Raw genomic sequence first — 25,781 nt, 5'->3', positions numbered from 1 at the left:
AATGCCCATGCTGAGAGAAAATCTGCTTATCATAGTCCAGGCCTCTCTTTGATGTGTTATCAAGCTGCTCTACTGTTCCAAAAATCAGCATTTTTCAAAATATGTTCAGTGCAGTATTCCAGAGGGCAGAGTTGAAGATAGCATAACAACTTTATGTTAAAATGCCTGGATTTGACTGGGCCTACAGTATTCATCACTTATTTTTTCCCCTTTCCCCCAAATTAATAAACAGTGGATGCCAGAAAGTAAACTAATAACTTTGTACAAAAAACCAAAACATTTATAAAAATAAAAGCTTTTCTCCAGTAGAAAGATAAGTAGTCAGAAGTAATGAACAGGTATTTTTTTCTCATAAAAAATGAAAGCTATCAATGATATAAAAGAAAGCTTCAAATCATTAATAATAAGAAAAATAAATATTTTAAGAAGGCAGAGTTTTCATCTCACACCCACCAGATGGGGAAAGATGACAGAAGATGAAAATGATAAATGTTAGAATAGCTGTGTAAAGACAAATACCGGTGGTGCAGCTGGGCAGTGGTTCAATAATTCTGAAAAACAATTTACAATCATACTAAAAAGTCACTAAAATGGGCATACGCTCTGATCTAGTAATTAGACATATACCTCCAAAGAATGCGAAGGTTTCATGCATATAAAATGTGTGTGTGTGTGTGTGTGTGTGTGTGCATCTAAAATCAGTATTTTTTTCTAGTAGCAAAAAAACAGAAAACAGATATCCAACAATGGAGGAATGGCAGAATAAATTATGGTAGGGAGAATTCTGGGAAGATGACAGAGTAGGTTGGTAAATTTCAAGCTCTCCCAGTTTCCCCCACAAATGGAACAAATTTGTGCCCCAAATTGAACATAGATTCGTGAAAAATTAAGAAAACTTGGGGATGAACAGGGGTCCTCCAGATATAATCTGAGAAGATCTGAAGAAAAACCCTGGGCTGGGGATTGACCTGGTCTGAAGTGCAAATACCTCCAGACTAGCTCCAAAGAAACATCAAGTGGGGATCCCTCAGGCTAGCTGGGCGTGCCTGGAGCCTCAGCAGGAACTACTGAGACTTTCACCTACTGGACTATTTGTTGGTTGATTGGACTGGAGTCTGAGTCTGGAAAGAAAGAATGAATTTAGGCTGATTGGGAATGCCAGGCCAAACTATGCTGCTGAAACTTAGAAGGAATCAGCATCTAGAAAGTGGAGAGGCTGGGGGAAGAGGGGGGTGGGTATGGGCAGGGATGCTGCTGGCTGCAAGTACTTGCAAGAAAGGGGTGCTCTTGATTTTGGGTTTCTGGTTAGAGGGGAGAGCAGAAGGGAAACTTGAGGCACCATCCCCTTACTCCACAATTAGAGGTGTTTATACTAATACGTCTTATTTTTTTTTAATAAAGCAGCAAAAAAGAAGGGACCTCACCTTTGAAACATATTATGGGAAAAAGGAAGATTGGGGTTCATATTTAGAAGAGGACACTTTAGTTTAAAAAAAAAAGCTTCTACCCCAAAGAGTAATGTGAAATGGCTCCCTGCCCAAAGAGAATTTATAGAAGAATGCAAAAAAGAATTTAAAAATAAAATGAAACACATTGAGGAAAAAGTAAAAAATAAATAAATATCTATTTATCCAATAAACCCCAAGAAAAACAAGAAGATTATTGGGGGGGGGGAGGGAAGTTAACCAACTAAAAAGGAGAAACAGAGTCTCAAAGATGAAAATAATGCTTTGAAAATTAGAATCAGGCAAGGGGAAGTCAGTGAAGCTATAAGACACCAAGAAATGCTGAAACAGATTATAAAGAATAAGAAAATAGAAAAGAATATGAAGCACATTATAATAAAATTGACAGATCTAGAGAACAGAACAAGAAAAGAAAATACAAGAAAAATTGGATTGCAAGAAAAGTTGTGACCAAAAAGAGAACATTGACATAATAATACAGGAAATAATCTAAGAAAATTGTCCTGGATGATAAAACATCAGGGAAAAGTAGAAAAAAAATGCACTAACCACCACCTCAAAGAGATCCTTTGGTAGAAAAACACAGGAATATTCATTGCCAAATTTCAAAATCCCCCAGATCAAAGAAAAAGTTTTGCAAGAAACAATAATTCAGATAAGCTGAAGCTATAATTAGAATTGTATGAGACTTTTCAGTACTCATAATAAAGAACCACAGGTCCTAGAATCATAACTACTGTCAAAAGAACTAGGCCTGCAGCCAAAAATATGATATCCAGGAAAATTATCTATAATTTTGAATGAGAAATGTGGACATTTAATGAACTTGCAGATTTTCAGGCTTTTCTATCAACCAAACCCAAACTTAACAGAAAATTTAACTTATAAGAGTCAATATCAAAGATCAATTTTAAAGAACTCAACAAATTGTTTTTTTTTCCATAGGACATATATACTGTATTTTTAAGATTCACATAAACAATAAGGTAGCTAAAAAAAGAGTGATAGAGTTAAAGTAAAAATAGTGATCATATTATACAAATGACGTGCAGAGGAAGAATAAACACAGAGGTGTTAGAGGAGGGAGGAGGGCTGGTAGTTCTGAAAACCTACTCATGGTGGGATAAGTAATTAGCAATGAAAGTTATAGAGTAGAATTTAAATAAAAAGTTATCAGGGATAGGAAAAATATATGTGTGTATGTGGAAGGTATGTGTGTCAGTGTGTGTATGTATGTATATATGTATACATAAATATGTTTTTTCTTAACTGTAGCTTGTTTGGAGGTGTGGGGAGGTATGAAAGGGGAACAAAGAATAATGCAAATAAACTGTACAGCAAAGAACAATTCACAAGGAAGAAAAGAAAAAATGGACATTTATTAATATAATTTTTTCTACTAATATATATACTTTCTTGCTATGGTAATTTGCTAATATATTTTGAATACTCCCTGATGTTCTGCTGGGAACATAAAAATGTTTTTTAAATTTCATTTTATTTTCTTTTGTGTTTCTTTTGTTTTTCTTTTTTTCTTTACTGTGTTTTTTAAATTAAGATAATTTTTAAAAAATAATAAATTATGGTGTAAGAATGAAATAAGAATATTATTGTGTCATAATAAATTGCAAATATAAAGAATTCAGAGAAATTTGGGAAGGGTTATTTGAACTGATGCACATCAAAGTAATATAAGCAGGGAAACAATTAACATGGCAACTAAAATAACCTAATAAAATCAACATTCATTTCCTTCAGAAAAGAAAGAAGGGCACTGAATAAAACTGTTAAAATGCACAGAAAACAATAGAAGGAAGATCAATAAGAAATAAGAAAATTAGACAGCTCTGATAATAATATGTTGAGTTTGTTTAGGGAGAAAGAAGCAAGTTGTATGTGGCACAAATTAATTCACAGCTACTTGTGAATATATTTTTTGTTGCTGCTTTGCTTTGTATATGGTAATGTTTTGGCATTATGCAAGTTCTCATATTCCCCATATTTTATAATAATGACGCAACAGTACAATTCTCTAACTCCAAAATCAACCCTACCTGGTAACCTAGTAACCATAAACAAATCTTGGTTCTGAGAAATGATGAATCTCGTCTTTTATTCTACAAGCAGAGTATTAACACTGATATGATTTGGGTTGAGTTAGCTGTTTCATCATGGTTGTTCTACAAGCTGTCTACTTTAATTAATGTAACCCAATACCTTCGGATGGCCACAGTGAGAGCCTCTGGTGAGCTAGCACAAGGACAAATGACCTCCTGTCGCAAGCCTTTACTTTGGAAGACATTGAGAAATGCATCACAAGAAGAAATAGACCCTGGAGTGGAAAATTCAGAGAAAGAAAAAAAAATCAGGGCAGTGAAATAATATGATTTATATATTAAAATATGTCATGATATAGGATTCTAAGATGGTGAAATTGATGTACAAAAGGAATTAGATAAGGAAAAAATGCTTCCTCTTATACTGTACTATGTTTCAGCAGTAAGAAATAATACCTTTTCAAAATTTAATAGTAAAAGGACCACAACTCATGGACTAAAAAGTAGACTTGTTTCCATTTATATTGTCATAATATTTTTTTCTGGTCAATGAAATAAATTTTCATTTTTTTGTTAAGAAATTGGTCTGGCAATTTTAATAAGCACATTAAAAGGGAGAAGCAGGTCTGAATCAATTCCTCTTCAAAATTAAAGAAAATATTCCTTAAAATATTTATTTAGATAGATTTTATTATATGGATTTTATTTACATAAAAAGCATCTTATTATACTTAAAGCTTAGTTTCCTTTGGGATGTTTGAAGCCATCCATATAGGTTTGACTCTCCACTTATATACCTCCAAAGTTCTCAAGGATCTCTCCTTTTCTTCTTTTCCTTCCCTTCAGTGTAATAGGAAAAGATGGTGCTCTTTTTTTTTTAAGTTTTTTTTTTATTTTCAGTAAAAATATGCATAGATAGTTTTCAACATTCATCCTCACAAAACCTTGTGTTCCAAATTCAGCAAGTAATCAAATATATGTTAAATATGTGCAATTCTTCTATATATATTTCTACAATTATCATGCTGTGCAAGAAAAATCAGATCAAAAAGGAAAAAAATGAGAAAAAAAAACAAAAAGAAAGCAAACAAGAACAAAAAAAGTGAAAATATTGTGTTGTGATCCACACTCAGTCCTCACAATCCTCTCTCTGGGTGCAGATGGCTCTCTCCATCACCAGTCCACTGGAACTGGCCTACACAATACTCCTTCTTGATAAAGCTCATGCCTCTTCTAACTAGAGTGCTATTCTCTTCTGCCTCCTCCATAATCCTGCCCCAACAACCAGACTTATTCTCATGAATCTTCATTTTCTCCCTGCCAACTAGCTCTCTTTTTTCCTGTGGTTTAAAAAGTTGCTCCATTCTCTACATTTCAAACCAACCAACCAATTAACTAAAATCCTTTCTTTGACCCTAAAAATCTACCTCGGCTACTATCATCTGTCTTCATTCTTTATGTGACAAGCTTTTGGAAACAACAAACATTTATACTTATAGCTTCTATTTCTCCATCGGTCATTCATCCCTGCAATGTGATTTCTATTTCTATCCCCCTAGTAAGAGTTCCTTACAAGATTACTAATGATCTTATCATTAAAGCCAAAGGCTTTGATTCTTTCCCTGATCTCATTCTCATTTTCTTGCTCTTCTAGCAGCATTTTACATGATTGTTCATTCCTTTCTTCCTTACAGAATCTCTACCCTTGATAACAGGACAGTCCTGTGATTTTCCTCCCATTTTTTTGACCATTTCTTCTCTGACTTCTTTGTTGGTTTATCAGCTGGTCCTTTCCCTTTAACATGTTGTTCAAGGTTTTATCCTAGGCCATTTTCTTTGTGTATATGGTCTCCCTGGATATAACTCCAATAATTTACACATTTTTACTTTTGGACCATTTCAATTCATATACTCTCCATTTCAATCAAACAATCACTGTAGCCCCCTTCTATCTTTGCCATCTTTGTTCAGAATGAGCTCAGTTTCCATGATGGGCTATTTGTCTCTACCATTTCCATCTTCTGAAGTTCCTTTCTTCCTTCAAGGCCCAACAAAGACATTATCACCTCCATTAAGTCATTCCTTAGCTTAACTGAAAGTGATTTTTCCTCCCTCAAATTTCTCATAGCAGCTTGCTTAGAATTTTTCTTATTCTTTTCAGTCTCCTTTTGTGCTATCATTCACAATTAATAATGTACATGGCCCTGTGGCTCATTCTATTTAAGAACCTAGAAAGCATTTGTATGTTGTTTAAAAGTAAAAGCAAAACATTTTGTTTTATTTTTTCTGTATTGTTTTCCAAGTACAAAAAATTGGTTTATTATAGCTTACATTGTATAAAGAATTTGTTTTTGCAGAATTTGCTCAAGAAAAATAAAAAAGATAACTTACATCCCAAGAAATCATTCAATCAAATTGTCTTTTTAAAAAGTTTTATGTCAACACAATGATGATGATTAAAATGTAATGATTAGGATTAAAAACATCACTGAGAATGGTAAAGTCCAGAGAATGTGAGAATTTCTACTGTAGGTTTTGTCCCTGAGGGAAGAATTCTGAGGATAAAAGAACATTACTTACAGGGGTTTGCTCCATCAGCAACTATTAGCATACGGAGAGAAGAGAGGTTGATATCTCTTTGATCACGATGTGCAACTAATGCCCAATGCATGTCCCTGGATTTGACACAAGCCACTTTGGCTGAAAAAAAAAAAAAAAAAACATTAACGAAAAAGTATGAAGTTGCTCCCGATCAGGCCACATGTTCCAAAAACAGAAAGGCAGGGAATGGAGAATCCTAACTAACTGGAATAGTAATTATTGACTGCACTTAAATTCAGTAGTAATCAAACCAATAACCCTGGTAACATTTCAAAATGAAATGAAAATCTCAGGTCCTTACCTTTGTATTGGCAGACCTTCTGTATCCAGGAAAGGGGGTTCACTTTCATTAAGGAATATGGGATACTGATCACATGCATCATATTCATGACACTCTGGAATAAAAATGAAACAATTTACATTGAAATGAAAACCCACTGTCTTCAGAACATTAATAAGTAGAGAAGATCCCACCATATTGATGTAATAAACATGCCGGGACTTTGTGGGAAGAACAATTTAAACCCTTGGTAAGATATTTACCTTATGGTGGATTCCCAACTACTAAGATTACAGGTAGAAGGAACCTCAGAGATCACTTAATTCACTCCCCTTAATTTACAGGATCTTGGGTTCCCCAAAGTATTCAGGAAAATCTCATTTAAGGTTTCTCTGATCCACTCTGTTCAATAGTTTTCAAAACAAGACCTTTATACAAGGTCAAAAACACAGCCAGAAGATGAACCTGAATACCTTTTGATTCCAAATTCTGTGCTCTTCCATTCTGCTATTCTCAGGTTTCCCCAAAGTAAACATTTTGTTGATTCCTCTAGAGGTTCTGACACTATCTGTGAACAACTTTTTGCTAATCACTTTAGACACTCTTGGGACTGAAAAAAATGCCAAAAGATTACCTGTTTTTATGCCCTAAGTCTAACTCAAATTCCTCCTGATGGTATTTAAGCCCTATTCTTTTTTCCTTCTTTAGTTTTTTTCCTCCTATCATATCTAGAACCATCTCCAATCATCATGATCTTTATCTGGCTACTGGACCCAAATGGCTCTGGAGGAGAAAGTGAGACAGGTGACCTTGCATATCCTCCCTCATTTAAATCCAATTCACTTGCCTGTCACGGCATCACCTCCCTGATGTCACATCCTCTTCTAAAACAAAGGACAAACAATAACATGCCCCATTCTCTTTTCCTCCTTTAGTAGAAGAGATTATCTCCTTTGTATAACATAGTTTTTTCATATTTAAAGCTTGATATGTTCTAGCTTTAGCTATAAAGCTCTCTTTTTCGATCTCTAAACATTCTGGTCTTGTGCCTTTAATTAAATATAACCCTAACGAGTGGGGGAGAAGTATGAGATTTGCTTTGATCATCCAGATAATTCTTCAGTCCTCCAATCAGCTTTATCAGTTGACGCATGGCCTTACATATTATGGGAGGGAGGGAGGGAAAGAAGAAGGGAGGGAGAGGGAAAGGAAGAGAGAAAGGGAAAGGAAGAGGGAAAGGGAGAGGGAGAGGGAGAGGGAGAGAGAGAGAGAATGAATATGATGGATGAATGAATGAATTTTTTCCTTATGGTAAATTGAAGTCAACTCTCTAAGGCTATAAGTCACAAAAAAAGTGCCTAGCTTCACTGAGAAGAGTTATTTCCTCATTGAGAGTCCCCTATATTAATGAAATCACACATCAAATCCAAAAGACAATCTGAAGGCTAAAGGAACAGATTTGTTTTTAAATAAAGTATTTAACTATTTACTATAAAGCAGACTCTCTTACCTATACCAATGGAATTAGAGAACAAATGTGAATAATATATAATAATATATTAATACATATAAAATATATAATTTCCCCCAAATCTGTGTTTTGCTATGAGATGTTATTTTCTTCTTTTATATTTGAATATGCATGAGTCATATTGGGGAAATTCACAGTTCTTAAAATAATAAAGCTGTGCTATGACCATATTATGAAAAACAACTTGGGGGAGAAATTACATATATAGATCATGGCTTCTTAAACTTTTTCCACTTATAACCCCTTTTCACTTGAGAAAATTTTACATCATCCTGAGCATATAAATATATAAATCAACCATTTACTGATAATAAATCATAATTTTATGAGCCTCACATTCAGTTATGCAATCCTATACACCATCATGACCTACAGTTTAAAAAGCTATGATATAGAGGATATCCAAAAAAAGTCTTAATGTAATTTTATGCTTGTTTTGGGATATGTTCTCATTTTCTCTCTCTCTCTCTCTCTCTCTTCCTTCTTCCCTCCTTCTTTTTCTCTCTCTCTCTCACACACATACACACACACATTTGTGTGTGTTTATTAATGAATACATGCATAACTATATCTAGCTATATCCGTCCATTTATATGTATACATATATATATGTATTTGTACACAATACACACACACACACACACACACACACACACACACACTGCTTACAATATGCAAGGCACTGATAACCAAATATAGAGCAGTCTTATTTCACTATTTGGGTCCCCAGATTTCTAGCTGAACTATTTACTCCTCATACAAAGAATGAACTTCCTCTTTGAAAGGGATACAAAGAACCAGTCTAAGGAAGACTATCTTTTCCTCTACCAGGGGAAAGGTAATTCAGAAGGGATTTCAAACTCCCTTTCCTTCTAGCTCCTGCTAGGCTACGTGCTGTCATTCAGTATTATAATCAACAAAGACAGCAATGGATTTCAGCCAAAGAGGTAAAATGTTATAAAGAAATTAAAATCAAGATTTTCCCAGATAAATCATAATATGGACCATAATAACTACAACTATATATAACCTGGACTAAGGCTCTTGCTCTTCAGTGTCTCAATTGCCTTAAATGTTAAATTAGGAGGATGAATGATCTTGTAGCTATAAGGTATCTTACAAGTCTAATATTTTCTGATTCATTTATTTATATGGCATTTTAAAATCCATAAGATCATAGAATCAAAGATACAGTGTTGGAATGGGCTTAGAAGTCACTAAGAACAACCTCTTTATTTTTTACAGATGAGGAAACCGAGGCTAACTAGGGTCACAACTGATTAACTGTCTGAAGCTTGATTTGAATTCAGGTCTTCCTGAATATAAACCTAGAATTTTATACACCATGCCACCTAACAGCTTCATTACCTAGCCTTTTACCTATATTATTTCAATGCATCCTCACAATTATCCTGGGAGACTGATAGTATATTATTTCCTCATATGTAAAAGGGGGATAATGAAACTCAGAAAAAAGATGGCCTATTCGAGGGCACACAGCAAATCACCTATATACAGGATATCCCAAATATGAAGGTATCCCTAAGACTTCTGGGAACACTCTTTATAACAAAGAATTGAACACAATGTTCAAGTAAATCAGAGAGCTATTTTCATTAGTACTACTAAATCTTATTAACTAATGTTATAGCTAGAGGAGAAACACAACATATTAATAAATAAGTAAGCTAAGGCTGGTTGTGGCACCTAACACAATAATGTAATATAATCATATGATACAGTAATATGATAACAACCTCTGGCAATTACACAGTGCTTTGAGATTTGCAAAGAATTTTACAAATATTATTTTATTTGGGCCTGACAGAAAACCCTGTGAGGTAGACAGAGCAAATATTATACTCATTTTTCAGAAGAAGCAACAGACTCAGAAAGGTTCACTGACTTTCCTGTAGACACATACACACACATGCACAGAATTGGTATCTGAAATGGGATTCACATGCCTGTCCAATACAGTCTCTATTCTACCTCTCACTATTGGATCAATTCTGGTTAAATTCCTTGTATCAATTCACTCTATATTTTTTATTCATCTTCTATTCTTATCAATTATGAAAAATATTAGAAGGGTTCGAAGAAGGAAGTAAAAATTTTTACACATGAAACAGGCATGCAATAATTTCCGGGTGGTTATGCTAAACATGCTTTCAAAAGCTAGCAGCTAAACAAACACATAGACTTATTTCTCTCCCAATATGCTTTTATTCTGGAATTGTCATCACCCATCAGTCGACATCCATAATGATAAGATACATATTTCTGTTCAACTCATGCTGAGTTTTCAATGGAAAATGGGGCAATTAAATTCGAGGCATTTTCTTTCCCTTTTTTCCTCCTTGAGCATCCCGAAACACTGGATCCCCCAACATTCATAAATACAGAATCATTTTTTTAAAGATGGCATAAGGGAATAGTCAAGGACAATTTATCCAAAACAGATTCATGGGTAAGTCAACTTAATATAAACAAGCAATAGATGACATTAGTTCTTGCGCTGAAAAACAGCAAGGTGGGGGTGGATTTGTTGAACTACAAATGAGTGTAAGAAAGGCTCTCGTCAGCAGCTGTAATCTCAATATGTGGGTCAGTGACTAAAGTCTGTTGCCACTGAGACTAGTTTGGCTTTCCTGCCTGGTAAGGAGATGAATGAGCTGACAAAGTAAATTTTGTTTGCCTTTAAAAGGCAAGAATCATCTTTCCTTAAAAATGTGAAGGAAAGTATATAATCACGAACCCAAGCACCAGCCAACATCTTGATTTTAAGAACTTTGAGCAGAGCCATTTGTACATGTGTACAGAATGAGACTAGGTTTAAGAAAGAGAAAAGCAGGGACATACAGGGAGTGTTCACATACTCACCGTCAGTATCCCATGCCAGAGGCCAACATCTTTCTTGAAATCTAATACATTCACAATTGTTTCAGCTGTTCAACCAAAAGACCAAAAAGACATTACTTGTTAGCCCAGGCAAAAACAACTTAAAATGAAAAGGTAAATATGAGTGACAGACAAATTAATTCAGCTTATTTTTAAAGAAAGTATGATGCTCCCAAAGAGATTCTTTAAAAAAAAATCTTTTATGCTTCTAGAATCCTTGCCTTCACAGAAAAAGCTAAATGAAAGGGCTTTGGAGTGGGTCAGTTATGAATTCGCATGAAAGGGGATAAAATGGAAATATGGAGTAAGGTATAAAGTGTTAAAGAGAACAACCAGGCATTTTCTTTCTCTCTATTAAATATTATAGAACAGGAGGCTAACCAACATCATAAATGCTGAGTCACATTTTTGAGAAATAAAAAGGCATGATGGAAAAAAATGAGGAAAGTTAATCCAAAAGAGATGTACGGGAAAGTGAATTATATACAAAACAAGCAGTAGATGACATTATCAGCTGGTGTGAAAAACTAACAGTAAGGGAGAAAAAAAAACCCCAAATATATTTAATATTCATCAAAATATAAATATATGTGGGTGGACAGTAGAAATGGTGATTTGTAACTTAGTATTCTGAATTCCAGCTATCATTAAAATATGGGAAAGATAAGAGATAATTTTCTATTGGTGAAATCATAATTATTTATTAACCAAAAAAGCCACCCCAAAATACTTTTAAAGGCCTGCTATGTACCAGATACCATGTGAAGTTCTGAGAATATATCAAAGTGAGATAACCATTTTCTTCAATCTATTTAAGGAATATAATGTATTTTCAGATAAGTAAACAGAGAATAAATAGATAATGATGGGAGGGGGGCACTGATAATTGGAGGAAAAGACCTTTGGAAGGAAGTGGCACATGAATTTAGCTTTGAAGGGAGGTAGGGATACCAAGAAGCAGAGAGGTAAGAAGAGAGAGCATTCCTGAAAGAAGTTTACACAAGGGTATGGAGGCAGGAGAAGCCAAATTCAGGAAGAATAAATAAATCTACTTATTCTTCGGTTTGGTGTCCAGAGTATCTACTCTTCTTTCTTAGAAGAGCATTATGTCATCAGACTAGGAAAAGAATTTGTAGACAGAGTAAGAAGACTTTAAATGCCACAAAGAAAAAGGATATATTTATCGTAAGAAAATGGGGTACCATAAAGGCTTCTGGAGTGAGTCATGTGGGAAACTTGTATGTGCCTTAGCAATATCAATTAGGCAACTAAAGCTAAATGTGGTAGCACATCCCTATGGTCCCAGCTTCTGGGGAAGCAGAGTTCAATAGATCACTTGAGTCTAGGAGTTCTCCGCTATTGAAGAATTTAAAGAAAATCTGGTGTATTCATTAAGTAAAGCACCAGTATGGTAGATCCCTGGGAACAGAAGCCCAGCAGACTATATAAGGATGGGAGAATCATCTTAAGTTGGAAAAATAGATTAGATCAAGTCATTACAAATGGGATCTAGGCCATTTGAATGGGGATGACCCCATACAAATGGGATGCTCACGCCACTTACACCTTGGACAAGAGAAGTAGATCCAAGATCAACAAAAAAAAAAAAAAAAGAAAAAAAAGAAAGAAAGAAAAAGAAAAGAAATAACAGCTATGTGAAAGATACCTTGGAGAAAGAAAGGGAGGCCCATTTAGGACTCCATTACTGAAGTCCAGGAGAGGTCCATAAGAGCCTGGGCCAATATGTTTGATAAAAACAGAGAGAAGGAAATTGCTGCAAGATTTTATATTGAAGGAATAGAAGTAACCAAGATCTGGTAATTGGCTAAATATGTGGGGAGATGAGAAAAAGGAAAGATTTCCTTAAGATCATAAAGTTGATGCAACCATTCCCAATAAGATGAGGAATGAAACAAGGTTGCCCACTATCACCATTACTATTTAATATTGTATTAGAAATGCTAGCTTTGGCAATAAGAGTTGAGAAAGAGATTAAAGGAATAAGAATAGGCAATGAGGAAACCAAATTATCACTCTTTGCTGATGATATGATGGTATACTTAGAGAACCCCAGAGACTCTACTAAAAAGTTATTAAAAACAATCCCCACCTTTAGCAAAGTTAAGAAATAAAAAATAAAAATAAAAAAAGATCATAAAGTTGAGAACCTAAGCAATGAGAATGATGATAGCCTTGACAAAAGATGTGAATATATTTTAGCTACCTTTCTATTCATTCCAGGTGGCCTCATACCAAACTCCATAGGCACTTAATAAAATATAATATTTTATTTGTTGTACTGGTTTTGTCTTTTTTCCCCAATTTGGGTAAGGAGAGAGAATGTAAGAGAGAGAAAGAGGGTGAAAATGTCAAAATTTTTAATCAAAAAAAAATAAAAGTTCAAACTTTTTTTTTTCTAAAAAGAACATAATCTGGTTCAGTGGTTTTGTTCTATAGATGAGGAAAGTGAAGATGCGATAGGGAAATAACTTCTGCAAATCAACTTGCCAGTAAGTGTCAAGAATAAAGATTAGAACTCAATGCCCTGATTGCCAATCCAATGCTTTTTCTCCTTTACTTTTAACCACATTTCTTCTTGCACCTTTCCTACTCATCCTCTGGCAGGGGCCATGGGATTCATCCAGGTAAGATAATTCAAGGCTGCAACCACTGAATTGTTGAGATTATGCTGGGGAAAAATCTGATCCTATCTGTGACTGATTCTAGCAGAAGTAAGCAAATTAATTCCATTGAATCAAGTGGAAAGCCATAACCCGGGACCCATGAAGTCACATCTTCGTAGGAAATGTATTTGGGTGCAGGTCTGTACCTTCAGTATAGCCACACGCCTGTGTGAGGGCTTGACAGTGTGTGAGCAGTGCAATCCTTGTTACAGTCACCCCGAGCACGCTTCCATCTTTACATGTTTTATACTGAAATAGGAAAAAAAAAAAAAAAAAAAAGGAAGATTCAAGAATATGCAAAGCAGAGTTGTACTAGGAAATAAGAATAATTGGATTTATCTCACAGCCATTTCAAATATTATGTGCTCCTTGCTCATGGGACTTAAAAGCAATCATAAATACACATGATTAGATATCCCAAATATCCATTCAGTCCAATGGGAATGGATCACGTCTGACTTACCTCAATATAAGCAGTGTCATTATTTGCATCCTTGATGTGTGGGAACCAATCCCGAGGAGGTTTAGAAAGGTGCTTAGACTCTGTGACGAACCATAAGAGCTTTGGCCAACCTTGGGAATAAATGACAAACATCTTTTTTGGTTGGCACTCACCCAAAAATGAGTACAGATTAAAAAAAAAAAACATTGGTAAGAATTTTTCTATTTGTATGTTCTTCAAAGAATAGTTCAAGTTACACTAAGCACAATCTATTTTTATGGATCAAGTAGTATCCTAGGTTCTAGACATATGAAGGCAAAAATAAAACAGTCCTTGTCCTCAAGGAGCTTACCTTGTAGTAAAGAACAAACAATAGGTACACTGATAAATAAATAAGAGAGAGCTTGTATATACTTATATAGATATAGATATCTGCTTATACAGATTTATTGATCTGCTTACTGATTTACAGATCTATCCATATATTGATGTACTTCTCTATATATTGATATACAGGTATAGCTATATATCTATATAACTATATAGCTATATAACTATCAATGTGGAGATGCAATAATAGATATACTATATATTGATAATAATGCTCATACAATATACCCATATGTAGATATGTATATATAAATAGATATTATATCAAAATCTATCTATAATACATGCTCCATATTTACTTATTAAGATACCTATAGTTCATATATAATATATCACTATTAACTAAATGTATTCCAAATATCAATATATATTATATATGTATGTATATAAACACATATACATATATACATACACACAGACATGTGTACACACACACAAATACATAGTAACTTCAGAAGGGGAGGAGAGGGAATGAAGACAAAGGGAATGAAGAAGACTTAGGGATTCCAAAAGAAAGGTAAGAGAGATCACATGTCCACTGGGAACAAAAGAGGTAGGAGGTGGGATGTCCAGGGCAGGGAACAGAAAGTAGGTAAGTTTGGGCATAATTCAGAACACCTGAGAGAGAGTAATATGAAAATAAGAAAATACAAGTTGGAGCTGGGCTGTGAAGAACTTTAAGTGACAAATGGAGAACTTTGCTCTTTATCACTTAGACAAAGAGACTCTTTAAACTTTAAAGAGGCCCACGGCCAGATACGGCAGCTGAAGCTGTTTATCCCCCTCACCCAGGGTTATGAAGTTTCTTTATTTAAAAGGCCCACAAAACAAAGTTTTTGTTTCTACTATAATCCAGCCCTCCAACAATCTGAGGGACAGTGAATTGGCCCCCTATTTAAAAAGTTTGAGGACCCCTTTAAAGTTTAAAGCTTCTCAAATAGTGGAGATATGTGCTCAGACATGGCCAGTCTGTGAATCACTTTAAATACTGTTCACTTGGAATTCTAAACCCCAAAATGATTCAGAAGTTACCATAAGACTGTTACCTTTAAATTGTGGTATTTCCCCTGTTGGGCTTTTTGGCAGTCCTTTATGGCAAGCATCACTAGTCAAGGCCACAGTAACTCCACAGCTTCCAAGTAAAAACCCTATCTGTTGGCTGCCTGCATCCTGAGAGAAGAGAACAAAAGGGGAAAATATTAAAATATCCAATGAAAAACATACGAGGTCCATTTTCTTTTTGCTATAGGGTACATTCAAGGCAAGAAAGTACAAGAGGGAGAAGAATATTGGACTCAGCATCTGGATATCTAGATTCAAATATCAACCGCCATACTTACCATGAGCAGGTCACTAAGTACTTCTCGGGCTCAATTTTCTCATTTGTCACAATAAATAACCCTTTTGCTACCTCTATTAAAGGGTTATTTTGAGAAAAGTGTTTTACAAACCTTGAGGCATGACATAAATGGAAACTTTTATTGTGCCATATTCTCACCCTATCCTGAGGCTATAACTTTCATGTTTCTCATGAAATAACTTTTGCACATTAAATAGTCTCCTGGTGGAAAATATTTTGGTCCAGAAGATTGATTCTGCCAACCTGTAAATAGGCATGGGCAGGCCACATAAGCCTGATTTATGAATGCCCCTTACATAAAAATGATCACCTGAGGAAGGGAATCATTTCTCTAGCTTTCAGGGCCCCAGGAACAATGTTTCTTTTTTCCATATTGGTCTTGCAAAGAATGTTCCTCCCTCTCCCTTGCAATGTCACCAATCCTGTCCCCAACATCTTGTTCTCACAGCACCCAGGGCTCAAGGAAACCTTTGCAGATGTAACCAACCCCAATCTATTACCCTTTTGTCCCATGTCATCTTGAAGGACTTTCCCCCCACTCCTTAGGATTCTACAAACAGGAACGTAAAGGAACAACGACCAAACTCCTCATACTCTCTAGAGACCCAGATATGCCCCTTTCCCCACTTCTGCAATAGCTGCTGCTGGGGCATCTGCCTCTCTGCTATAGCTAGAGTTCCTCTACTTATGATAACCATCACATCAAAGGAGAAGGAAAATAAAATCCCTCTAACTTCCAGCAGTCAGAGTGCTGGGGAATGATGAGAAAGAAGTGAAGGAATTCCTATTGATGAGGAGCTGAGAACTATGTGAAAAAGGGAGAAAGAATTTCTGTAAACGACTGGAGCAAGGAAAAATGTTAACTTAGTTCCCATTCTCCCAGGGAAAAATTAGATAAGCTACCATACGCTTATCTTCCTTTGCTCTCAAAGGAAATGTTACTATGAGAAATGTGTAGAAGTTGCAGAAAAGATATAATTTCAAGGTATATACCTTAAAAAAGATTTTTTTAAATGAGGAAAATGACCTATAAGTACAAAAATATTTATTGCAGCTCTTTTTGTAGTGGCAAAGAACTAGAAATTGGGAGAAAGATTAAATGGGGAATAGCTGAAGAAATTATGGCAGATGAATGTAATGGAATACTACTGTGCTGTAAAAAATGATGAAAATGCTATCTTAACAATTTGGAACTATGTTCAAAGGGCAAAAAAACTGTTTTTACCTTTTGACCCAATAATACCACTACTAGAGGTCTGTATTCTAAAGATTTCATAAAAGGAGGGGAAGGACCTACAAAAGAAAGGTTAGGACCTACATGCGCAAAAATTTTTATAGCAGTCTTTTTCATGATAGCAAAATACATGTGTTTGGTGTGTGTGTGTATACACACACACATATTTTGTTGAGGTAATTGGAGTTAAGTGATTTGCCTAGGGTGATACAGCTAGGAAGTATTAAGTGCCTGAAGTCACATTTGAACTCAGGTCCTCCTGGCTTCAGGGCCAGTGCTCTATTCACTGTGCCATCTAGCTGCCCCCTAGATGCAAAATATTGAGAGGATGCCCATCAATTGGGGAATGGTTGAGTAAGCTATAGTATGTGAATACAATGGAATACTATTGTACAATAAGAAATGATGAACAGCAGATTTCAGAAAAACCTGGAAAGATTTATACAAACTGATGTGAAGTGAAAAGAAATGAACCAGGAAACTGTTGTACACAGTATCAATAACTTTGGTGATGATCAACTATGATTGACATAGCTTTTCTCAGCAACATAATGGTCCAAAACATGTACAAAAGATTTGTGAAGAAAAATGTACACACCCAACCAAATAAAGAGCTGATGAACTCAAAACAGATTGAAGCATTTTTTCCACTTACTTTATTCATTTCCTTTTGATCTGTTTCTTTGTTTTCAATTGTGACTAATATGGAAATGTTTTACATATTTACATATATCAAATTGCCTCTCATTTTCAGAAGAGAGGAGAGAAAGAAGGGAGAAAAATTTGGAATGTAAAATCTTATAAAAATGAATGCTAAAAGTTAACTTGACATGCAATTGGGAAAAAATAAAATTCTATTAATAACAAAGAAAATGGTAATTTAAAAAAACCTAGGAAAACCTGTATGAAATGACACAGAGTGCAATAAGTAGAATTAGGAGATTTATACAAGAGTATCAATATTAGAAAGCAAAAAATTTTGAAGGACTTAAGAACTATGAACAACACCAACAATCAACTATATAATTCAAGACGATAAGATGATCAACTAAACATACAGAATGAGACACATTTCTGGACATGTCTAACATGGGAACTTGTTTTGCTTGACTAAAATTATAAAGTTACTTTTCTTTTTAATTTCTGTGTCAGGTTGAAGAAAGAGAAAATAGATGCTCATTTCTTGGGGGAAAGATTTTAATTAAAGAAGTGGAAGTTATAGATTGTGACACATTATAAGGAAAAAATTCCAAATTATTAGAGTTATACAAAAGTAGATTGAGTTTCCTTTCCATCAAATAGGTTCCTAAGGGGAGGCTACATGACCAGTCATAAATACTGGAAGGTACCTTCGTAATCAGGTATGGGTTGGAAATGGCAATCACTGGTGCCAATCAATCAGGACTCAACACACTATCATTAAGTGATAACTTTGTGTCAGACACTGTATCAAGTACTCAATTGGCAAAAATAAAAACTGAGTCTTTCCATCAGAGAGTATTACCTCTCTATTATTACCTTCACCAGGGAAATAATCCCAAATTGATTTTCTTTTGAGAAGGAGGGCACTAGTGGCTAAGGGAATTCTATAACAAGGATTCTAAAAGGTAGATAGAGGTGAAAGATACAACATTCTAGTAAGTCAAGTAGCATCTATGTACAGCTTTCAGTGTCGAGTGTGTTTAGTGCTGGATACAAAAAAAAAGGCAAAACACAGGAAATGGAGTTTTGTAGAATGTGGAAAGGCAGTGTGAGTAAATGGAAATTGACGTGAACCTCTAGTTCCAATCCCAGTTCTGTTATGGGACACTAGATAAATTGTGGAATCCCTCTGTCCTCAGTTTCAGGAGGCATTGAATTTCAAATCTTCTAAGATCTCTTAGAGAGATGAACCTATAATTCCCTTTCTTTACCCTTTCCTCCCTATCCCCTCCACTCTTAAGCACATCAAGATCAGTACAAAATGTATGGATCTTATAGTCAATAAATGACACTCTGAGACCTGTCGCATTCTGTATCTCATAATCGGCACAAAATTTTATAAGTCCAGAAGGGTTAAGTAAAGGACCTTTGAGAACTAGAGTATAAGCTTCTGGGAGTACACAGATGAAACAGAATAATAAATATGTTATGGAGACAGGAAGGTTCCTGATTTAGGCAATTATTAGCAGTGTGAACTCAAGCAAATTTCTTTACCTGTCAAAATTTCAATTTTATCTTCTATGAAATAGAAATGACAGAATACATGCCTCATTGGGTTGTAATGATTAAATCAAAGAATGTATGTAAAGCTCTTTGTGAATATTAAAGCACTGAATATTATTATTCTTTTTCTTTGTTATTTTTATTTATATCTAACATTTATAAAGCATCTTAAGACTTGTGAAATACTGTAAATGTATGATCTCATTTAACCTTATGAGGTAGGTGATACAATTAGATCTATTTTATAGATAAGAAAACTGAGATCAATAGGAGTGACTTGCCCAGAGTCACACATCTAATGTCTGAAGCAATCAGGGTTTGAATTCAATTCTTCTTGATTTCAATAGCATCTCTTGCCAACAACAAAAATAGCAACTTTATTATCCTTTGCCAGAGATTCAAAGGTTCAGTTCAATAGATTATAGAAAGGACTTTGATTCCAGGTACTGCTTTGCTGGCTTTTTTCCCCCTGAGCACTAATTTATTTTCAAGTGAGTAACACCATAATTCATTGTACTTTGAGGATAAAATCAGCCTCTTGAACTAAGAGGAAAATTAAATTACTAAGTGAGTGTGACTCAGCAAAGGTGAAAATGGACACATTTTAGAAGCCATCTGCTCCATAATTTTTTTTTTCTTTTTTGTGCATTTACTTGCAAAAAACAGGAAGAAAACATTATAATCCTATGCACTGACTCCTTGAAATGATTTAAGGCTATGCATCCGCATAGCTGCAATTGTCAGTATATTTCTTGCCAAGAATGATATCTGTCCTCCAGGAGCTGCACTTGGTCCCCATAGATTGGCTCAGACTTTGCCCAGGAGCATCCAGGAGCATCATGACCCAGCCTAAGAGGCTGACAGTGTTCTACTAAGATCAAAGTCATTCCTACTGAACAGATTCCAGAAAACTAAGATGCTCACTTACTCTGCTGACATCAACTCCTCCAGGGAAGGAAAATATTTCTTAGGGCTCCAATAGTACTTCATGTCCCAATCTGACTTGAACACAACCTTCTGCAACACAGGGACTAATATTCTGACCATGGCTCTATCTTTCTAAGGGGTGATTTGCCTAGAGCCTAGATAAGATGTAGATGACTTTGATAAGGAGGCAAAGAACTCAAATAAAGAGAAATGAAGAATATAGCTAGAATGAATGGGAGAAATAAGCACCAAGTGTGCATACTACCTTGACCTTCAAGGGAATGAACCATGTGTATTTTACTGAAAGCAAAGATATTGTTGACACAAAGGGCTTTCTTCTTATAATGGTACATTCAGCAGTAGTAGGGACCAAATGACCCTTTCCATATGTGTATGGAAATATGCTTCTAGTTACCAATGACTCCCCTGCTGGACTTCTATTTTTAACATTCTGTACTCTGAACATCTCAGTTCATCATGAACAACTCATTATTCTGGTAGAAATCATGCAAAATATAGCCATGCAGGCTATATTACCATTAAGAGTCTTTATTAGGGGGGTAGCACATGCAGGTTTAAGTGGATATAAGAGGGATACAACAATCCAGGAGAAATCAAGATGAAAGGGAGCTCAAAAGTGTCTCATTTCTGTGGTCACAATAGCATTCCATCTTTTTTCAACCAAATCCTATTGAAGTGCTATTAGCTCCTTTTATGCTCTTTTACATTATTTATTTGTTTTCATATTATTTTCCTCATTATTATGTTTCCACACACATATATGATTTTTTAAATGTACAATAGAAAAATATAAGATTCTTGAGGGCAAGATTTATTGTTCTTGCTTGTATTTGGATCTCCAGAATTTAATACACAATAAATTCTTAAAAAACAGTTGGTATCTTTTACCAACCTACCTAGCCTAGCTCATCTTCTAAGTCAAGCACATCACAATGATTGAGCTACTCCAAGATCCATGGAACAACATAGACATAATTTAAGATGCTGACTTTCATTTCTCCTGACACATCATGGGCACTGAATAAATACTTGTCATTAACTTCTGGAATATTTAAAAAGTTAGAATTTAGAAATGTTTAGTTCTTTCGGAAGAGGAGAGGGAAAACAGAGACAAGAAGACTGGAGAAAAGAGGAGAGAAGAGGGGAGGGGAGAAAGGAGAGGGAAGGAGACAGGGTAGAAGAGGAGAGGAGATAAGCCCGATATCAGACTGAGGACAAAGAAAGAAAGAACATGTTTATACTAAGAAATATAATAATTAAAAAATCTGAAAAGAAAACAAAGGCTTTGCTACATGAGTACTTGGATACAGGGAAAAAAGTATATGGTACACTACCTAGAGTGATGGATTTAAAAGCAGGAAAGTCTAAATTCCATTTTGTTTTCTGATACTTCGTCACATTATGATCACTAGAGTCTTAGTAACCTCATTTGTAAAACAGGGATAATAACATCCATGGTATGTATGTGTGTATGTGTAAATATATATCACAGGATTGAGGAAAGGCTCAAATAAGAGAATGCATGTAAATTTAGTATCAATTAATTAACCAACAAGCATTTATAGGCACTTGTTATGTGTCAGGTATTGTGCTAGAGTACCAGACTGTCATGGAGAAAACAGGATCGAAAGGATCTTGTAGTTGTCTCAACTGGCTTCTTGCCATAGTAGAGAAGTTCTACAAGTCTCTTCAACCGAATCTTTTCAAGTTTTCTCACTTGTTCAATTTGGCTACCATCCCTCTACTACTCATAGAATATGTAGGGTGTTTTGCCAACTTTAAGGCACTCAAAGTTATTATTTTGTTAGTGCATGAAAATTATATGAAATTAATAGCATCATCCTCATTCAAATAGCGGTGGATATCTCTGGATGTCACTTGTGAGACATGGGTCCAAATTTCTTGATAGGTAGGAGAAGAATGATTTTGGAAGTCAAGGTGGAACAAGAGAGGGTATGGTATTTGGAGTCTGAAAGTCCCAGCTCTATCATTTACTTTCTCCATAACATTGGGTAAATTAGGGGATTTTTTAGAACCCCAGCTTCATCAACTAAGCTCTAAAGTCCCCTCAAAATCTATGCTACCAAAAAAAAAGACAATGGGTATTATTAAAACCAAGAAAGGAGAAAATACTAGAAATGTGTTTATCTCTATTTAATTCCCATCCCTTGATGATAATGATCTTGACTTCTATGATGGAAATAAAACTATGGAATCATGAGTCTAAAGACCAGGGTTGAAAACCTGAATCTTCATTTTGTTACCCATATATCAAGTAATATAGGTATGTTATTTTATGAAACTTAGGATCATGTAATTCTCTAGACTGGCCTTTGATGACAGCTAAACAAATATGAAAAACTAACAAGCTTACATGCTTGTAATGTAATGCCTTACATGTCCCAGGCACCTAGCATGTGCTTCCTAAATTGAAATGAATAGCCAATACACAATCAAAAGTTCGTTAGATGGCCTTCGTGACATTCATTCTATTTATCAAAAACCCTATTACAGAGACTTAGGTCAGCAAAATTAAAATCATTCTCTCTCTACAAACACAGATTCATAAAAACTATCTTTTCAATGAAGACTTATCATTTATTTTTATGAATATCTAGACTCATCTTTCATCCAACCATCATCTCCCACCTTCAGACGAAAAATAAAACTACCAAAACAATATCCCAGACAAATAATGTCATTTCCCAGAAAATACTCCCTTGTATTATAGGTACAATGTCAGTGACTTCACAAATATCCACATCAAGTGGACCATGAGGGTGGTCATGTCATTATAATCTATCACTTCATTCCAATCCTATCTCATTCCTTTTGTCAGAAAGCATCAATCATATTTCAGCAGAGTTGACTCACTAATGAGTAGAAAAGTAACAGGATGAAGCTTCTTTCCAGGATTTGGGGTTCCTCCAAATGCTCACTAGTCTCAAGACTACACCATTCATAACAACCAAGAAACTGACAGGTTGCTTTAATGAAAAGATTGGCTTTAAGTGGCCTGCTCTGCCAAGTCAGCACCGAGTGAACTGCAAATTGATAGTCACTGTTTGAATATCATTGCAGTCACATATTTAACATATATAGGACTGCTTGCCATCTTGGGGGGGGGGGGTAGAGGGAGGGAGGGGAAAAAATCGAAACATAAGCGAGTGCAAGGGATAATGTTGTAAAAAATTACCCTGGCATGGATTCTGTCAATACAAAGTTATTATTAAATAAAATAAAATTTAAATTAAAAAAAAAAGTAATCCAAAAAAAAAAGAATATCATTGCAGTCACTATTTAGCTGGATCAGAGAAACCCTCAGTAATAGTAATTTCTAAAGAAATTCTGGAAGCTGCCAAACTCTGTTACCCTGCCTTAGGCCTACTCAAAATTAGAACTTGTTCTTTCTATACTTTTCCCTCCAATGGTACAACCCTCTTCTTCCTTATCTTAGAACCCCAGAGTTAGCATGTTTGTCTTTGCTTCCCTTGTCAAAATTTACTTTCTGAGAGGAACTTAGAAAAGTGATAAAAATTAATCACATTAAGATGTAATTGATAGATAAGATTTGTAATGTTAACCTTCTGAGGGAGATATGTATATATATTTTTAAAAAGACAAAATCTTAAACTGAAGAAATGAAGCTCAAAAATTAAGGAGGAGGAAAAAAACTAGATTCTTACTTATACATGGGTGCTCCTGGTTGGAATTACCATCTTAAGGTGGTGATGTGAGCCATACTTGGATTTGGTTGGCAAGGTCTTGAAAACCTCTTCTGAGAGAGTAACCCTGTCTGAGGGAAACTGTTAGTCATGGAGTGGGAGGGGTTGACCTGGTTAGTGTTGTATTGAAGCCGAAATCTAAGGATAAAGTCAAAGAGCAGCGCATTGGTCTAGTGCACAGGTCAAAATCTTGTTGAATTGCAATAACACTTCCCCTTTCTGATCCTCCTCCCCAACACCCATCCAACCCCTCAGCCCTCAATAGACCAAATTCCCTCTTCAGCATTACTTCACTACATCTGGTTTATGTAGGGCAGCTGGAGAGTTAGGTCAAAGGGAGTGGGGGAGGCAGAAGGAAGGAAATCTGCTATAGGACAGCCAGGATTCATCATCTTACAGATGGAAGAAGTTTGAGTACCCAAAACAGGTCTGTGTTAGTTATGCCAGGTGAGCGGACCTGCCATAATTAAGCTAGCCAAATTCCTGTTCCTGTCTCTGAAAGAAGAATATTAAAATTTTCCTGGCCAGGAAGAAACACAACTTCAATTTCAAATCTTCTTTCCTTATTGATGTCTTCTCCACTGACCCAAATGCTTGAATGCTTGACTTCTTTGAAATATGTATTTAACTTTCCCCTGCCTTTTTGGTTCCTGTGTTTTATTCTGGTGCCTGACATTGAGCCAGCTGCCTCAGTTGGCTTTCCAGGACTCATGTCTTCCATATTCCTGTTTACCTACTTGTCCTGAACTCTGGTCACCAGTGAATTTCAAAAACTGTTCAAATACTCTCTTAATCCAGCTTGACTGCAGGTTTCTTGGTTATAATGCCAGTGATGGCCCATTCCCACGCCTTCTGCATTACTCTACTTTGCTAGTTTGTCCTAGAGGTGGTCTCAGTGTTCAGTTTCAGTGTTCACATCAGATGTTCTTCAAAATCTGCAAGCTAGACTAGGGAACTCGAGCTTTTTTGATGAATCCATCAGAAGCAAGACACTGAAATAGAACCTATGTAATAGTGGAATGTGGCTGAGCATATCTACATTGATTAAAAATGTGAGTTGGTAAAGAATAAGCAGAGATTAACGTCTAAAGCTGAAAGCTATGAGCAATTTTGTTAATTAAAACCATATATATTATAACATTTATTACTGAAGATAATGTCTTAATCAAACAATAAGCATTTATTAAGTTCCTACTATGCAACAAGCTAGATGCTAGGGAGAACAAGATAGAAAAATAAAACAATCTTTGTCCCCAAGGATTTATTGGTGAAAACCATATATGTAAATAGGGAATTATAAAGGAATATTTGAAATATAATCAATAATTTGGGGGAGGAAGAAAGATTTCTTGTAAAGGTCCTCAAGTTGAACTTATGATTTCAACTATTCATGAGAGGATTTTAGATCTAGAAACAGAAGGGACTTCAGGGGCCATACAAATCAACCCCATGCATTTTCAGTTGAAGAAACCGAGGTCTAAGGAAGTTGTAACTTCCATGAGTAGTAAGTTTCCAAGGCAGAATCATCACTATGTGAAAATATTACTTTGGGACCATTCCCTATTGGAAAATGCAATGTGTTCGATGCCTAAATGTTTCAAGGAAATTCAAACACATTTCTATTCACAATAACTTTAATGAAAGAACAAAGCTTTGATCTAAACAAACATGTGATTATGATTGAGAACAGATGTAAACAGGACCCTAATTTAGCAAGTTTACTCATTGATCTTCCAGTGAAAGTACCTGAAATTCCAGTGAATCCATATTTTTCTTGGCCAGATAATACTATATAAGTAAAAATACATTTTGATGCCTTCAACTAGTTAATTAATAAGTAGAACATAGAATTAATGATTTGGACATCAAATATTAACACCCAAGAGGGTAATTTCCCCCCTTATATCCTTCAAGTCTTTTAGGAGAAGAAAAGATAACATTCTTTTATTTCTTCCCT

At 35.2% G+C, this 25,781-nt stretch overlaps 1 protein-coding gene across 7 annotated transcripts in view; it reads right to left on the bottom strand.

The window, feature by feature from the left end:
* Positions 1-25,781, bottom strand: part of DIP2C (disco interacting protein 2 homolog C) — a 593,021-nt gene that overhangs the window by 153,464 nt on the left and 413,776 nt on the right. For all 7 annotated transcript variants that reach the window (XM_052001629.1, XM_052001630.1, XM_052001631.1 and 4 more), the window contains 7 exons: positions 15,399-15,522; positions 13,984-14,093; positions 13,667-13,769; positions 10,819-10,883; positions 6,426-6,519; positions 6,104-6,223; positions 3,684-3,798 (listed from right to left, as the gene is read on the bottom strand). In XM_052001629.1, the coding sequence (XP_051857589.1) occupies positions 3,684-3,798; positions 6,104-6,223; positions 6,426-6,519; positions 10,819-10,883; positions 13,667-13,769; positions 13,984-14,093; positions 15,399-15,522 (731 nt within the window). The remainder of the gene's footprint in view (positions 1-3,683; positions 3,799-6,103; positions 6,224-6,425; positions 6,520-10,818; positions 10,884-13,666; positions 13,770-13,983; positions 14,094-15,398; positions 15,523-25,781) is intronic.

Source organism: Antechinus flavipes, chromosome 5, assembly GCF_016432865.1.
Source record: "Antechinus flavipes isolate AdamAnt ecotype Samford, QLD, Australia chromosome 5, AdamAnt_v2, whole genome shotgun sequence".
Classification (NCBI taxonomy): domain Eukaryota; kingdom Metazoa; phylum Chordata; class Mammalia; order Dasyuromorphia; family Dasyuridae; genus Antechinus; species Antechinus flavipes.
The sequence above is the reverse complement of the archived record's forward strand: the minus strand, read 5'-3'. Positions and strand labels throughout refer to the sequence as shown.